This window comes from Dendrobates tinctorius, unplaced genomic scaffold (genome assembly GCF_039654945.1).
Source record: "Dendrobates tinctorius isolate UK_male_01 unplaced genomic scaffold, ASM3965494v1 ptg000011l, whole genome shotgun sequence".
In the NCBI taxonomy this organism is placed as follows: domain Eukaryota; kingdom Metazoa; phylum Chordata; class Amphibia; order Anura; family Dendrobatidae; genus Dendrobates; species Dendrobates tinctorius.
In genome coordinates, this window is record NW_027361679.1 from 92,398,631 (window position 1) to 92,416,625 (window position 17,995).

Genomic DNA, 17,995 nt, shown 5'->3' on the forward strand with positions numbered 1-17,995 from the left:
TTGCAACACCTGACTCTCTTTTATAAGTAAGAGCCAGCAATCACACCTGCTTCATAATCACGTGCACTAAACTAAAGAAACCAGAGTGCAATGACCCTAACGGCCACTGGGGGCAAAACTAGAACTGAAACCACCACAGTGCAATGACCCTAATGGCCACCGGGGGCAAAACTATCTTTAAGCACACAGCTTAAGGAAAAAAAATGTTACTAGTGCATTTATCTGTCATAATCCACCCCGGATCATGACAATTTTTATATATATAGACTAGCTGAAGAGCCCGACGTTGCCCGGGCATAGTAACTAACTACAGTTAGTTATAACAAATTTTAATGATTATATCTATATATATCTATAAAGCTGAGTGTATAACTCCTCATAGCCACATTCACTGTAATTTCCCACATTATCCCATCAGCCAGGGCCACCGGACTACTACCCCTAATATCCCACATCATCCCGTCAGCCAGAGCCACCAGACATCATCCCATCAGCCAGAGCCACCGGACTACTACCCCTAATATCCCACATCATCCCCTCAGAGCCACTGGACTACAACCCCTAATATCCCACATCATCCTGTCAGCCAGAGCCACCAGACTACTACCTCTAATATCCCACATCATCCAATCAGACAGCGCCACCGGACTACTACCCCTAATATCCCACATCATCCCATCAGCCAGAGCCACCAGACTACTACCCCTAATATCCCAGGTCATCCCATCAGCCAGAGCCATGGGACTACTAGCCACATCATCCCATCAGCCAGAGCCACCGGACTACTAGCACTAATATCCTACATCATCCTGTCAGCCAGAGCCACCAGACAACTACCACCAATATCCCACATCATCCCATCAGCCAGAGCCACTGGACTACTACCCTTAATATCTCACATCATCCCATCAGAGCCACCAGATTACTACCACTAATATCCCACATCATCCCATCAGCCAGAGCTACCGGACCACTACCCCTAATATCCCACATCATCCTGTCAGAGCCACCAGACAACTACCCCTAATATCCCACATCATCCCATCAGCCTGAGCCACTGGACTACTACCACTAATATCCCACATCTTCCCGTAAGAGCCACCGGGCTACTAACCCTGATATCCCACATCATCACGTCAGAGCCACCAGACTACTACCACTAATATCCCCCATCATCCCATCAGCCTGGGGTCAGAAACAGAGCACTGAGTGGAAAGGTCCTAGGTTTCATACCGGGAATCACTTTAAGAGAGTCCTGGAGTCAGAACCAGAGCACTGAATGGAACGGTCTTAACTTCCATACCGGGGATCGCTTTAAGAGAGGCCTGGGATCAGCACCAGAGTGCTGAGTGGATTTGCCCTGACTTCCATACCAATGGTCCTTTTTAATAGAAGACTGTGGTCAGAATCAAAGCACTGAGGGATTTGCCCTCACTTCCATACCGGGGATCCTTTTAAGAGGGGCCTGGGACCAGAACCAGAGCGCTGAGTGGAATTGCCCTCACTTCCATACCAATGATCCCTTTAAGAGAGCCTAGGGTCAGAACCAGAGTGCTGAGTGGAACGGTCCTAGCTTCCATTCCAGGGATCCCTTTAAGAGAGGCCTGAGGTCAGAGCCAGAGCGCTGAGTGGATTTGCCCTGACATCCATACCGGGGATCCATTTAAGAGGGACCTGGGGTCATAACCAGAGCACAGAGTGGATTTGCCTTGACTTCCATACCAATGATCCCTTTAATAGAAGTCTGGGGTCAGAATCAGAGTGCTGAGGGATTTGTCCTAACTTCCATGTTGGAGACACCTTGAAGAGGGAAGATGTGCCAATGGGACTATGGGATGGAGGATGTGTGATGGGTATATGGGCACAGAACTATGGGATGGAGGATGTGTGATGGGTATATGGGCACGGGACTATGGGATGGAGGATGTGTGATAGGTATATGGGCACGGGACTATGGGATGGAGGATGTGTGATGGATATATGGGCAGGGAGGGGATGATTCATTTCTGTCCTGTGCTCTCTGCTCCTTTCTGGGGGGCAGACAATGGCTGGGAGATTATGTTCCCGGGGATGCTAGATTTCTCCCACCTGGTCAGTGTCTGCTGAGGTGTTGTGGAGTGGGAAAACTGTTGCTCATGACAACCAATCACAGCTCAGCTTCTTTTAAACAGCTCTGGTGAAATAAAAAAAGATGCTTAGTGATTGTGTTGGGCTATGTAGAGTGGGCGTGGCCGATACACACATACATTCATTTTTATATATAGATTGTGTATTATCTTAATTAAACTAGGAATGTTACATGTTACATAATGGCACAAATATGATAAATGTATTTTTGGTTTAAACAGATTAAAAATGCAACTTTCAACAGAGCCAAGCTGATGAACGTTGGGTATGCAGAGGCCATAAAAGATTATGATTATAATTGCTTCATCTTCAGTGATGTTGATATTATTCCTATGAACGACAGGAATCTATACAGATGCTCAAAAAATCCAAGACATATGGCTAATTCTTTGGACAAGTTCAATTTTAGGTAAACTTGCTAACTTACATTTGCATTTGCTCTTTGCTTGTTATCCAAGACCAATTTATGGAGATATCGAATCTTTGCTCACTTTACTGTTTTATTTTTGTTTTCAACCACTTCCATAAGGGACAATGTTCTTTTTTGCTTTTTCATTTTATTTGTTTTTTCGTGGAATAATTGTAGTCTTGAATAACATGTTTCACATAACCATACAATGTACTCAACTCACAAATAGGAAAAAAAAATCCAAGTGAGGTAAAGTGGGGAAAATAAAAAATTACCATTGTTTTTTCTGTTTTGTTGTCACAGCGTTAAGTATGTTGAAAAAATGATCTCGCAATCATGATTCGCCTGGCCTGTACAATTATGGTGATACTAAACTGATACAGTTTATTCACATTTTAAAATTATTAAAAATTGTGTGTCTGCAGTAAACTCCCGGCCCACCCGCTCCAACCTGTGTTACTGTTTCTTATTTCACATACATCTCCCAGCATTGATCTTTTCCTCCACTCTGCTCTGTCAAGGGCTCTGTGTGTGTTAACAGCCCTCTTCCATCACTCCTGTGTCTTTGTGCATTCTACTCTTTACCCAGTGTGAAGATCTGAGGTTGTGGGTTGTAATAATCACCTAGACAGGTTAACAATGCAACTATCTCTTATTCCTTACATCCATAATTGTACAACAAATCCAGGTAGATGGCCAAAATACAATGTCCTCAGTCCACAAGTTCTCAACCTGAGATCGGTAGTTCCACTACCCCGTACCAGGTTTTTGGTTAGCCCACAGACTTTGGTATATCCAGTCGTTAGAGTGTGCAGTCACAGCCTGTGTTCCTCCAGATGACCAGACGATGGATATCACGACCGTAGCTCATGGATACCCTTCCAGCCAACAACCGATCTCCAAACTCCATAGGCTATCCATCCATGCCCTCTAGGACACCATCCTCAAGTCTCTCCATTCAAAGTCACTGTCCCCTCCCTGACAAAACATGTGGCTCCTTTCTCCATCCATGGGCTCAGCCCCCTGAATGGGCAGAAGTGTGCACACCCACCCCCTAAAACATTTGCTTTTAGTTCAAATAAAGTAGAATATTACAGCATCCCATCACCTGGGCTTGCATGTGAGACCACCTGTAGTGACGGCTCCTCTGGGTCTACTATCCTATCCACAGAATTGGCCTAGTTGCTGGAAGCACAAGCTGGAAGCTTGAGACCCTGAGGTACAGATGAGATAAATAGAATGATTGCTTTACATTTACCTTTGGCAATCTCCTATCTGGCCTTAGATATACATAAGATCCAGCCTGCATGCCTTCCTCTTCTTGCTGTCACTGAATGGAAACATTTTTCCTGAGTATGAACTGACGAGCAAGCCAATCACTAATAAAACAAAGCAAGCAAATATCTAATAAAACACAACAATATTGACTCAACCTGTGCGCCATGCTGGAAAACTCTGCATCCTTTAGAGCCATGGACTCCACTCTACAGGCATTGGTCCAATAAACTTTAGTCCATGGGCAGTTCCTCACACCCAGTATTCTTTTCTATCAGCTCTGTGGAGGGGTTGGCTGGCACATTTTAGCCAGGAGGGAGGGGAAAGCAGTTAGAAAGCACGATCTCATAAATTGAGGCAGCTTATCTTTAGCCCATTTATTGCTGGCCTCTGCAATAAAGCAACAGAGAGAGTAGGCTTTGAAATTAACAGCGACTGGTGCATTGACACACATGGAATTAAAATGGCGTTTACAGCATAGATATAAGAACAGAACCAAGTTCACTACATAGGTAAGGGAACGGAACCAAGCTCACTACATTGGTGCAGAAACTGTACTGGGCACACTACATAGATACAGGAAAAGAACCAAGCCAACTATATTGGTACAGAAACAGAGCCAAGCCCACTACATAGATATGGGAACAAAGCCGAGCTTGCTGCAAAGATATGGGCACAAAACCAAACGTACTGCATAGACATGAGTAAAGAATCAAGCTTACTACACAAACACGGGAACAGAAACAGGCTTACTACATATGTAAGTACCGGAACAGAACTGAACTTTCTGCCTAATATGTGACCAGAACTAGGATTACTACTGTACATAAATACGGTAACATAACCAAGCATAATACATAGATAAGAGAACAGAACCGAGCTTACTAATTAGATACGGGAACAGTACCAAGCTTGCTATATAAGTATGAGAAAAGCACTTGATAGAGATACGTTTGCACTCCACTTTTTTAAGAAAAAAAATTGAGAAACTTTTTTTTTTACAAAAAAATTAAAAAAACTGCACTCTCTGTCCCAAAAAATACTTCAATTACCAATCCTTAAAACATTCCCGCAAAAAAACGCATGGAAAAAACGCATACTAACGCATACAAATGCTGCGTTTTTTTCAAGCATTTTTATGAGCATGCATGAAAAAAGCGCAGCGTTTTTATGCATTTGTATGCGTTTTTAGTGCGTTTTTACCGAGTTTGCGTTTTTTCCAACATTAGTTGGCCCCTCACACTAACCCAAACCATGACTTTACTAACCCTAACCCTGACCCTAACCCTGACCCTAACCCTAACCCTTAACCAAACCGTACCCTAACCCTAACCCTGACCCTAACCCTAACCCTGACCCTAACCCTAACCCTTAACCAAACCATACTAACCCTAACCTTAATCCTAACCCTTAACCAAACCCTACCCAAACACTAACCCTAACCCCTAACTAACCCTAAACCCTAACCCTTAACCAAACCATACTAACCCTAACCCAAACCCTAACCCTAAACCCCCTTAACTAACCCTAACTATAACCCAAACCCCTAAATTCCATTGTCTAACTAATGGCCAACAAAAAAACGCATGCGCAAAAAAACGCATACATGAGCATGGCAATGCGCACATATGTGCACCCATAGACTTATAAAGGGTGTCTTGCTGTAAAAAAACGCATTGCGCGCGCATGCATTTTTTTGAGGCGTGTCGGACACCCAAAAAATGCAACAGGATGCATTTTGTGCATCCGAGCGCACACCACAAAAAAACGCATGCGCGGAAAAACGCATACAAACGCATGTGTATGCGCACATAAGCGCATCCCATGCAAAATGTAGGGAAAAAAACGCATGCGTTTTTTAGCGCTAAAATCCAGCGCAAAAAAACGCAAGTGTGAAACCAGCCTGAGACAGACGGTCCGTCTTGTGTACTTGCACCCTCCTGCATCCATGTTTTGTGTTTTGTTAAATAAATATAAATTTTATGGGTCAGAGAGTGCCGCCTTCTTCTCTCTATGAAAATCCATGAAATCCATGAAAATCCATGCAGTGAAGCACCATGTTGTGAGGGTTATGAATGGTGTCAGCTCTTTTCTTTTTGCACATGAAAAAAAATTCTGATGTGATAGAATAGTTTTAAAATTCAGCTGTTTTCACACTCTCCGCAATCACCACTTGTTTGTGCTAAATGCAGTTTACATTTTTACACATGCTGTACAGTTTCTCTTCTTTCTATTGAAACCATTGAGAGAAGCAGAAGAGAAAGTAGAATGATTATCTCTATGGAAATTGCATATGGAGAGGTCATGTAATGAGCGCCAAGAGTGTAAAAACAGGCAAATCCTAAAAATGCATTATACAATGTTAGGATTCCACATGTTAAGAGATAATGTGGAGTCAGAAATAAAATATAGCCATTGTAAAATAAAACACAAGCAAATCCATGTATTGTATATGGCATATTGTTTACATAAAGTGCATTCACTTATGATTATTATTACTATTATTCTTTTATATAGCGCAATTTATTCCATGGCGATTTACATGTGAAAAAGGGGCCTACAAAGACAAGTACAATAAATGTGAGCAATACAAGGCACACACAAGTCCAAAAGGAGACAGGACCCTGCTCGCGAGGGCTCACAGACTACAGGGGATGGGTGAGAATACACTAGGAGGGGGTAGAGCTGGTTGTGCGGCAGTTCAGTAAACTGAGGATCACTGCAGGTTGTAGGCTTTCCAGAAAAGGTGGGTCTTCAGGTTCCTTTTAAAGGTTTCCGTGGTAGGTGAATGTTTAATGTGTTGGGGTAGAGAGTTCCAGAGTATGGGGGAAGCACGGGAGAAGTCTTGTATGTGGTTGTGGGAAGAAGAGATAAGAGGGGAGTAGAGAAGGAGCTCTTGAGAGAATCGAAGGTTGCATGTAGGTAAATACCTGAAGACCATGTCACAGATGTATAGAGGAGAAAGGTTGGGGATGGCTTTGTAGGTCACAGCTAGGGTTTTGAACTGGACCTCTGGACAATAGGAAGCCAGTGAAGGGCTTGGCAGAGAGGAGAGGCTGGGGAATAATGGGGAGACAGGTGGATTAGTCGGACAACAAAGTATAGGATAGATTGGAGTAGTGCAAGAGTACTAGAGGGGAGGCTAGAGATTAGGAGCTTGCAATAGCTCGAGGCAGGAGATGATGCACGAGCATTTTTGCAGTTTCTTGGACAAGGAATGTATGAATCCGGGAATTATTTTTGAGTTGGAAGATGGGAAGGGAAGTTTTTTTCAGGAGATTCTAGGTTCGGCTCATCAAAGATCATTTGGAAGGCCACCAGGAAGGCCTGCAGGTCAAAGGTGATAGGAGCCCCTTTCTCCCAAAGGAAATGAGCCATGAGGGTATCTCCTAATAGGTAGGACATTAGAAATTCCACCTTGGCCCAATCTGAAGAAAATTGCTTGGTGAAAACTTCAAAGTGCCATATGCACTGGTCCAGGATTATTATTATTTATTTATTTATTTATTTATTTATTTATATAGCACCATTAATTCCATGGTGCTGTACATGAGACGGGGTTAAAAAATACAAATATCACTTAGCAAACTAACAAAGACAGATTGGTACAGAGGGAAGAGGACCTTGCCCTTGCGGTCTTACATTCTACAGGATTATGGGGAATTTGACAGTAGGTTGGGGGTTGCATTAGCTCCGACGGTGTTGAGGTGGCCGCGTGGTCATTACAGGTTGTAAGTTTTTTTTAAGAGATGGGTTTTCAGGTTCCGTCTGAAGGATCCAAATGTGGTGGATAACCGGACGTGTTGGGGCACAGAATTTCAGAGGATTGTGTGATATTCAGGAGAAATCTTGGAGGCAATTGAGTGAGGAGCGAATAAGCGTGGAGGAGAGAAGGAGGTCTTGGGAGGATCGGAGATTACGTGAGGGAAGATATTGAGAGATTAGTTCAGAAATATGTGGAGGAAAAAGGTTATGGATGGCTTTGTAGGTCAGTGTTAGTAGTTTAAACTGGATACGCTGAGAAATTTGGGGCCAGTGAAGGGATTTGCAAAGAGGGGAAGCAGGAGTGTAGTGAGGAGAGAGATTAATTAATTGGGCAGCAGAGCTAAGTATGGACTGGAATGGTGCGAGAGTGTTAGAAGGTAGGCCACAGAGGAGAATGTTGCAGTAGTCAAGGCGGGAGATGATTAGGGCATGCACCAGCATTTTGGTAGAGTGAGGGTCGAGGAAAGGATGGATTCTGGAAACATTTTTGATGTGGAGGCGACAGGAGGTGGCGAGAGCTTGGATGTGGGGTTTGAAGGACAGGGCAGAGTCAAGGTTTACTCTGATGCAGCAGATTTCTGGGACAGAGTGTGATTTCATTTATTGTGATATATAGATCAGGTAGGGAAGGTATTCGAGATGGAGGAAAGATAATAAGCTCAGATTTGTCCACATTGAGCTTTAGGCTGATAGACACTCTGGGACTCTGGAGAGCAGAGAGGTGACATCTGGGCCAGAGAGGTTGATCTGAGTGTCATCAGCATATAGAGTAGATGGTACTGGAAGCCACAGGACTTTATGAGTTGTCCCAGGCCAAGGAAAAGCTAAATGTGCAGTTGGTAAGGTATGAGAAGATCCAGGATAGGGCAAGGTCTTTGACACCAAAGGAAGAGAGAATCTGGAGTAGGAGGCAGTGTTCAACTGTGTCGAAGGCAGAGGACAGGTTTAGAAGGAGGAGGATCGAGAATTGTCTGTTAGCTTTGGCTGTAAGTAAGTCATTAGTACGTTTGATCAGGGCTGTCTCAGTGGAATGGTGGAGATGGAAGCCAGATTGTGGGTTATTGAAGAGCAAGTTAGATGCAATGTGAGAGGAAAGTTCAGCGTGGATGTGCTGCTCAAGGTGTTTGGAAGTAAATGGGAGCAAAGATATGGGGTAATAGCTGGACATAGCACTCGGGTCAAGGGATAGCTTTTTGAGGATTGGTGTGGTTGTGGAATCTTTGAAAGCAGAAGGGAAGGTACCAGAAGATAGTGATATGTTGAAGAGATGAGTTACAGATGGGATAAGTGTAGTAGTGAGGTTGGAGGTTTGATGGGATGGGGTCAAGCGCACAAGTAGTGAGGTGTGATTTGGAGAGAAAATGAGCAAGCTCTCCTTCAATGATTTTGGTGAGGGAAGTTATGGAGTTATTATTATTATTATTATTTATTGTTATAGCGCCATTTATTCCATGGCGCTTTACATGTAAGGAGGGGTATACATAATAAAAACAAGTACAATAATCTTAAACAATACAAATCATAACTGGTACAGGAGGAGAGAGGACCCTGCCCGCGAGGGCTCACAATCTACAAGGGATGGGTGATAATACAGTAGGCGAGGGTAGAGCTGGTCGTGCAGCGGTTTGGTCGATCGGTGGTTACTGCAGGTTGTAGGCTTGTCGGAAGAGGTGGGTCTTCAGGCTCTTTTTGAAGGTTTCAATGGTAGATGAGAGTCTGATATGTTGTGGTAGAGAGTTCCAGAGTAGGGGTGATGCGCGAGAGAAATCTTGTATGCGATTGTGGGAAGAAGAGATAAGAGGGGAGTAGAGAAGGAGATCTTGTGAGGATCGGAGGTTGCGTGCAGGAAAGTACCGGGAGACGAGGTCACAGATGTATGGAGGAGACAGGTTGTGGATGGCTTTGTATGTCATGGTTAGAGTTTTGTAATGGAGTCTCTGGGCAATTGGGAGCCAGTGAAGGGATTGACAGAGGGGAGATGCTGGGGAATAGCGGGGGGACAGGTGGATTAGTCGGGCAGCAGAGTTTAGAATAGATTGGAGGGGTGCGAGAGTGTTTGAGGGGAGGCCACAGAGCAGGAGGTTGCAGTAGTCAAGGCAAGAGATGATGAGGGCATGGACTAGGGTTTTTGCAGATTCTTGGGTGAGGAATGAACGGATTCGTGAAATATTTTTGAGTTGAAGTCGGCAGGAAGTGGAAAGGGCTGGATATGTGGTTTGATGGAGAGATTAGCATCAAGGATTACTCCGAGGCAGCGAGCTTGTGGGACTGGGGAGAGTGGGCAGTCATTTACTGTAATTGATAGGTTCGTAGGGGGGGTCACGTGAGATGGGGGAAAGATGATGAATTCTGTTTTGTCCATGTTGAGTTTCAGAAATCTAGCGGAGAAGAAGGATGAAATAGTGGACAGACATTGAGGGATTCTGGTTAGTAGGGAGGTGATATCTGGTCCAGAGATGTAGATCTGTGTGTGTCATCAGCGTAGAGATGATACTGAAAGCCATGAGATTCTATGAGCTGTCCCAGGCCAAAGGTGTAAATAGAGAACAGCAGGGGCCCAAGGACTGAACCTTGTGGGACTCCGACAGATAGGGGGCGAGGTGAGGAGGTGGTGTGTGAGTGGGAGATGCTGAATGTCCGGTCTGTTAGGTATGATGAGATCCAGGATAGGGCCAAGTCTGTGATGCCGAGGGATGAGAGGGTCTGTAATAATAGGGAATGGTCCACTGTGTCAAAGGCAGCCGACAGGTCCAGGAGGAGGAGGACAGAGTAGTGTCGCTTGCTCTTGGCGGTTAAGAGGTCATTGGTGACCTTAGTAAGGGCAGTTTCAGTGGAGTGGTGTGACCGGAAGACAGATTGTAAGCGGTCGAAGAGGGAGCAAGAAGAGAGATGAGAGGACAGTTCAAGGTAGACATGTTGTTCCAGTAGCTTGGAGGCGTAGGGGAGAAGTGATATAGGGCGATAGCTAGATACAGAGGATGGGTCAAGAGAGGGCTTTTTGAGGATAGGTGTGATGGAGGCATGTTTAAAGCTTGAGGGGAAAACACCAGTTGTTAGTGATAGGTTGAAGAGATGGGTTAGGGTTGGGATGAAGACTGTGGTGAGGTTTGGTATGAAGTGGGATGGGATCGGGTCGAGTGCACAGGTGGTGAGATGTGATCTTGAGAGTAGAGTGGAGAGTCGATCTTCTGTAATGGTGGAGAAGTTGGTTTTGAAGGTGGAGGGCTGGGAAGTCGGGAGGAAGGGTTCTGGGGGTTGTTGACCAAAACTTTCTCTGATGTTATCAATCTTCTTCTTGAAAAATGAGGCAAAGTCTTCAGCTGAGATGAGTGGGGAGGGAGGAGGTGCTGGGGGGCGGAGGAGAGAATTGAAGGTGTTGAATAACTGTTTAGGGTTGTGAGACAGGGAGGATATGAGAGATGAGAAGTAGGTTTGTTTAGCTGTGGCGAGTGTGGTCTTGAAAGTAGTGAGGGACTGTTTGAATGCGATGAAGTGCTCGTTGGAGTGGGATCTTTTCCATCTGCGCTCAGCAGCCCTGAAAGCTCGCCTCAGGGCTGTCTGTTGATTTTGCGAGGTTTGGTATGTGTAAGTGGGGCAATAACCCCAATCCCCTTTGGAAGGAACATGGAGGAGGGCATCTTAACCAAAAATGCCCCATTAAAAAGGAGCGGGTCTCCTTGACTTGTAATGCCCATACATTAAGTGTATGGGCTGGCAAACATTTCCCCTGTGGGGTACACCTCAACCTTTTCCATAATAAGTATTTTACGATCAGCAAAACCACACATCCTTGTTCAGAATCCGACTTACTGGCTGTAGCAGCATGGAACACGTTAACCCTGTTGATCTAGTGGCGGTGGATGATGAGACTTGGAGGAAGACCTGATTAAAAAGTAGGGCTGTCGAAAATTTCAGAACAAGTATTTTACGCACAGCATAACCACCCACCCTTTTTCGGAATTCAACACTGGCTATAGCATCATGGAACACGTTAACACTGTTGCTCTAGTGGGGGTGGATGATGAGGTGTGGAGGAACGCCTGATTCAAAAATCGGCCCAATTTCTAGGAGAGGGACTCATAGACTTGGATTGCCCATACACTTAGTGTATCAGCTGTCAAACATTTCCCCTGTAGGGTGCACCTCAACCTTTTTCAGAACAAGTATTTTACGCACAGCATAACCACCCTTGTTAATAATTCAACACTGGTTGTAGCTGCACGGAACACGTAAAACCTTTTGATCTAGTAGTGGTGGATGATGAGACTTGGAGGAAGGTCTGATAAAAAAGTAGGCCCAATTTCTAGGAGCAGGTCTCATAGACTTGGAATGTCCATACACTTAGTGTATAGCCTGGCAAACATTTCCCCTTGAGGGTGTACATATTTTTTGTATTTTGGTGATGGGCATCATAACACCCTTGCCAAAACATAGAGTGGCCAGAGAATGACGTTCACCCTGGTGTTCAAGTAGTGGTGGATGGTGAGGATGAGGAGGAGGACACCAAATAGCCAAAATCAGGACGCGTATACCCATGTCTGGTTGTGAAGAGGTGCATGGGAATACACCTCCCAAAAAAACACTACATTGGAGTTTATGCTTCACTGTCATCATTTGGTGGTGTCGAGAAGTCAGGCCCAATCCATCCCTTGTTCATTTTTATAAGAGTCAGCCTGTCTGCATTTTCCGTTGAAAGGCGAATGCGCTTTTCTGTGATAATGCCACCAGCACTAAAAACCCGTTCTGACAAAACACTAGCGGCAGGGCAGGCCAGGAGCTCCAAGGCATAGAGAGCCAGCCCATGCCATGTGTCCAGCTTGGATACCCAATAAATAAAAGGCACAGAGGAATCACGGAGGACATTGGTACTGTGAGCAAAGTACTCCCTCGGCATCTTAGAAAACATTGCATTCCTTGTGAGATTACCCCACGCCTCAGTGCCAGGGCGATGGGAGAGTCTTGGAAAACGGTCCCATAACTTTGCCAGTGTTCCCTTGCCTCTGCTGGAGTGGACTTGTGTCTCTCGCGCCTGTCCTCCTTGGTTGGCCAACGAACTGTTATCTCTGCCGCCAGCATTTTGAGATGGGAATTTTTTAAATAATTCTGCAACAATGGCCCTATGGTACTGCACCATTTTGGTACATCTGTCTGCCTCTAGAACAAGAGATTAAAAGTTATCCTTGTAGCGTGGGTCTAAAAGTGTCACTAGCCAGTAATGACTGGTGCCCAATATTTTGACAATACGAGGGTAACGGGAAATGTAGCGCAACATAAAGTCAGCCATGTGTGCCAGACTGGTAACAGGCAAGCCTTCCGTGTCCTCACTAAGAGGACGACTGACCAAGGTGTCAAGCTCCTCCTCCTCCTCCTCTTCCTCTTCTTCCCTGTCCTCAGGCCATCCACGCTAAGCAGATGGTATGACAGTTGTGGTTGTGGTCTCATCTATAACGCATGAATGTAGCTCCTGTTCTTCCTCCTCCTCTTCCTCATAGTCAACCAATCCACCTTGGGATAACATGAGGCTGGGCTGTGTGTAATCACCCTGCATGGTTCCTTGATCCATGTCCTCGTGATCCGCCCTCAATGCATCCTATTTCATTGTGAGCAGAGAGCTTTTCAGAATGCAGATGAGCGGGATGGTGATGCTAATTATGGCGTCATCGCCGCTCACCATCTTGGTGGACTCCTCAAAGTTTTGGAGGATGTTACATATGTCTGATATCCATGTCTACTCCTGAGGTCTTATGTGTGGAGTCAAACCTGAAAAACAACGGCCTTGTTGATGCTGGTATTCAACAACTGCCCGCTTCTGCTCACAAATCCTTTCTAACATATGCAGTATAGAGTTCCAATGCGTGGGGACATCACACATCAGTCGGTGAGCCGGAATACGCAATCGTTGCTGGCTGAAGCACAGTAAGGGCGGCTGAAGCTGTAGCTGACTTTCTAAAATGTGCACACAGGCGGCATACCATCACCAGCAGATCTTGCAACTCTGGATACATTTTTAGAAAATGTTGAACAACGAGGTTTAGCACATGGGCCAGGCATGGTACGTGTTTCAGTTTGCCTCACCTCAGAGCCGCCACCAGGTTCCTGCCATTGTCACACACAATCATGCCTGGCTGGAGATTCAGCAGTGTCAGCCACACATCTGCCTGCTCTTTCAGAGCTGTCAACAACTTTTCAGCATTGTGCGGTTTGTCACCTAAGCAAATTAGCTTCAGCACAGCTTATTGCCGCTTGGCTTTGGCAGTGCTGCAGTGCTTCCAGCTTGTGACTGATGTGCTCATTTTGGACATGGAGACTGAAGAGGAGGAGGAGTTACAGGAGCTGTACACAGTGGGGGCAACCCTGATTCATGTAGGGCCCGCAATCCTTGGCATCGGGAGGACGTGTTCCATCCCAAGGTGTGACTGGGTCCCGGCTTCCACTATGTTAACCCAGTGTGCCATCAGCGAGATGTACCGTCCCTGGCCACAAGCACTTGTCCTTGTTTCCATGGTTAGATCTACTTTCCCAGTAACTGCATTGTTGAGGGCAGGGGTAATATTGTGGGACACGTGCTTGTGTAATGCCGGGACGGCACAGCGGTAGAAATAATGGTGGCTGGGGAACGAGTACCTTAGGATGGCCGCTGCCATCAGGTTGCGGAAAGCTTCCATCTCCACGAGCCTAAAAGGCAACATTTCGACTGCAAGCAGACGAAAAATATGAGAATTGAGTAGTGAGGCCTGTGGGGCGTTGGCTGCGTATTTCTGCTTATGTTCCAATTACTGTGGTATGGACAACTGAAGGCTGTGCTGGGACAAGGACGTGGAGAAGTTTGATGGTGCTATTTGACTGTGGGCAATGCCAGGTGCAGGGCAGGAGGCATCTTTGCATGCACCGTGAACAGGGGATTGGCTTGCATGCACAACACTGGAAGAAGCTGTGGTGTGACCCACAGACACTGTTCCTGCAGCATGGGGTTGGGCCCACAAAGTCGCGTGCTTTGCTGCCATGTGCCTAATCATGCTATCCAACCAACAACCTTTTCACACTGCTCGGGCTTCAATAGTGCAGTCTTACCACGGTCCCCTAGGACTTCGGACACTAAGGTCCAGCGAGAACATGTGGGTGTTTTTGGTGGGCCAATTTCAGCTTGCACATGGCCTCGGCCTTCACCATCACCATCACGTCCACTTCTCTGAAGTCCATTTACAATGGGCAAGGCACGTAGCGCTTGCTACGCGCCTTGCCCATTGTAAATGGACTAGAATATTATACACTTTCACTACAAAAGGGTGATTTGGGAGGCAACTTGTATGTGATACATGTGCTGGAAAACCACACTTTTACCTATCTGGACTTTAGGTAAAAATGTGTTTTGCCTTATCAGATTTAATAAGTACGTTAGCAGACTGCAAAATAAAAAATACAATGTGTAGGCCTAAAATGGCCACATTTTTGGCACTGATAAATGAGGACTGTTAGGGAGATACCACAACGAAAAATGTGTGGCCTGTTTATTTTTTATTTTTTGGCTACCTAGTGCTGTATATAAGTATTGTGACACCCAGGATAAAAAAGGAAAACCGGCCTAAACTAGCCAAACTTTGAGCACGCACAAATATCAGCTGGAACGGCGATACCACTACGACAAATGTGGGGCCTGTATTTTTTTATTTTTGGCTAACTAGTGCTGTATATAAGTACTGTAACACCCAGGACAAAAAAGGAAAACCTGCCTAAACTGGCCAAACTTTGAGCACGCACAAATATTAACTGGCACGGCGACACCACTACGACAAATGTGTGGCCTGTATTTTTTTTTATTTTTTGGCTAACTAGTGCTGTATATACTGTATGTACTGTGACACTCAGGACAAGAAAAAAGAAAACTGGTCTGTACTGGCCAAACTTTGAGCACGTACAGATATAAGCTGGCACGGAGATACCACTACTACAAATGTGTGGCTAAATAGTGCTGTATATAAGAACAGTGACACACAGCAAAAAATTTAGGGCTAAAAAGACCAAAATTTTTAGCAGACGGATGGATGAGGTGTGTCCCAGTTATACCACACTGTAAAATATGTGGCCTGTATGTATTTTTGGGGGGCTTTAAGAAAAATAGTGTCAAGAAACTGCGTAAGACATTCAAAAAAAAAATCTACTCAACTGTATCACATAAAAATTAAATATTTCTCTGCGCACTCAAAAGGGATTTTTGGGACCCCATTAAAATTGCTGGATTTTCACTCTGCTAGGAAAAGGATCTGGCTGTATTGTGCACTGTCAAAAAGCAAATGGAGGAGAAAAGGGCTCTGGATTGCTTTGCAATAAAAAAAATCTCTATTAACCCTGGCCAAAAAAATTTTCAAAGCCAATTACACCTGGGCCTAGGTATATACGGTCAATATATCCTACAGGTGGCAGCAGCAGCATCAGAACACAGGAAGGGAATGGACCCTCTTAATGTATGTGTAAGGGGGTGAAGTGCAGGAAGAGCCAGGAGAGGGCTGCCTCCTCTGCTCCATGCCTGGAACCATTGAACAGGGCAGCAGGTTCCCTGGGGGACAGAGGAGGGGATGAGCACAAGAAGCCAGCAGAGCAGAGAGCAAAACAGCGCGTGCTTTCCTCAGAGCAGCCTGGGCAGCTGAAGGGGGAGGACACTGACACAGACTGGGAAAGAGACAGAGCTCCCGGTCACAGAGTAAAGTCCGGGGTACCGCGCACAGAGACAGCAGACCGTGAGTACGTGATACTGTGTACTGCGAAGACAGCAAAGGTGCGCCCTGATCCCTGTGGACAGACTGAGACTCGCAGAGAAGCAGAGGTCTGCATACAGAATGAGGCCAGCGCAGAGACCATAGCCCGTGACTATGTAAAGCTAGAGTCTGCAGTCTGATGAGGTGTGTCCTGTCCCGCGTGTGAAGTCTGTGTCTAGTGTGAAGGTGACAGCTAGTGTGAAGACTAGAGATGAGCGACTTTGCCTTTTTTCGGGTCGAGTCGGGTTTCATGAAACCCGACTTTCGCAAAAGTCGGGTCGAACGAAATCGGCCGATTATCAAGAAATGTCGAAGGCCGACTGAAACACGAAACCCAATGCAAGTCAATGGTGAAGAAAAGTCGGCAGTGAGTGGAGGACTGGGAACACACCTACAGTGCCCATTTTAATGCCAAAAACATCAACTCTTATTACTTAAGCTTGTCAACCTTAATTTACTTTATAATAATAGTTAGGCATTGAAAACTGGGGGTTATTTGGCTGAAGTTGTGGGGGGGTAGGGCTGGCTTCAGATTTTCGTGGGCCCAGGGCCAAAGAGTGTCACTGGGCTCCTTTTACACATGCCACAATTCATGATCCTCTGATACGGCAGAGAAATAGCAGTATAGTACAATGAAAAATACTTCACTTCTTACATCACATGACTGATATCCATTTTAAATTCTCCAATAACTCCAAAAATGGACAGTATATAACTCCATACAGTATTATGGCCACCGCATAGTGCGCTGTACAGAGTAATGAGGCCCATATATTTCTCCATACAGAATCATTGGTCCCATATAATGTTTGAAACAGTATATGATGAGCTCCACATAATGCTACAGTATATGTTGGTCCCCATGGATGAAGCTCCACTGTCTTATGGGCCCAAATAATGCTCCATATATAATGGGCCCCATTTCTAATGCTCTAGTGTGTAATGGGCCCTGTAAATGCTGCTCCAGTGTCTGATGTCCACCTTTGGAATGCTCCGGTGTATGGTGGGCCCCATATATCATTCTCCAGAGTATAGTGCTCCCCAAAAAATGCTCCCAACCTTTAAAGCAATTAAATAAGCCTCCTCACTAGGGAATCCCTGTACTAGTCTGGACTCCTTGTCGTCCTCATCCTCCATCTCTCTGCACTTGGACTGTTTAGGCAGAGGGCGTACAGACGTGATGTCATCACACTCTCTGACCAGAATGTCACCGTCAGGAAACGCGGAAGACGTCACAACGGTGGAGCAGGGAGAGGTAAGTATTTCAACTTTGCATGTGCTGTCATCCTGAGCAAGCAGGGGGGACCCACTCATTGGCAACGGCACTGGCATAGGGCCCCTCATAGTACGGCGGTATGTCTGACGGCAGGTGGGGGTGGGCCCTCCCCCCTCCCACCAGCAGAGACAATTTTGCGTACTATGAGGGGCCCTGTGCCAGTGCCATCACCCATGAGTATGCCCCCCCACCTGCTCAAGGAACCAGCACTTTCACCTGCACCTTCCTCTTTGTCACCGTGTAAGGTGGTATAGTATGTGGGAAGGGGAAACTGAGTTTCATCAGGGTCAGATTCTGGCTGTGTAGAGTGCGAGGGGAATGTAGTGGTCTGGGTCAATGTACCAGCAGAATCATCTAGCAGTAGCTGGGCATCAGTGCACTTGTGGCGGC

General features: G+C 45.7%; 1 protein-coding gene across 1 annotated transcript in view; it reads left to right on the top strand.

Annotated features, from left to right (window-relative positions):
• LOC141100155 (beta-1,4-galactosyltransferase 1-like) overlaps positions 1-17,995 on the top strand; it is a 288,644-nt gene that overhangs the window by 221,621 nt on the left and 49,028 nt on the right. Inside the window, exon 4 of the mRNA XM_073588434.1 lies at positions 2,349-2,536. Within this exon, the coding sequence (XP_073444535.1) occupies positions 2,349-2,536 (188 nt within the window). The remainder of the gene's footprint in view (positions 1-2,348; positions 2,537-17,995) is intronic.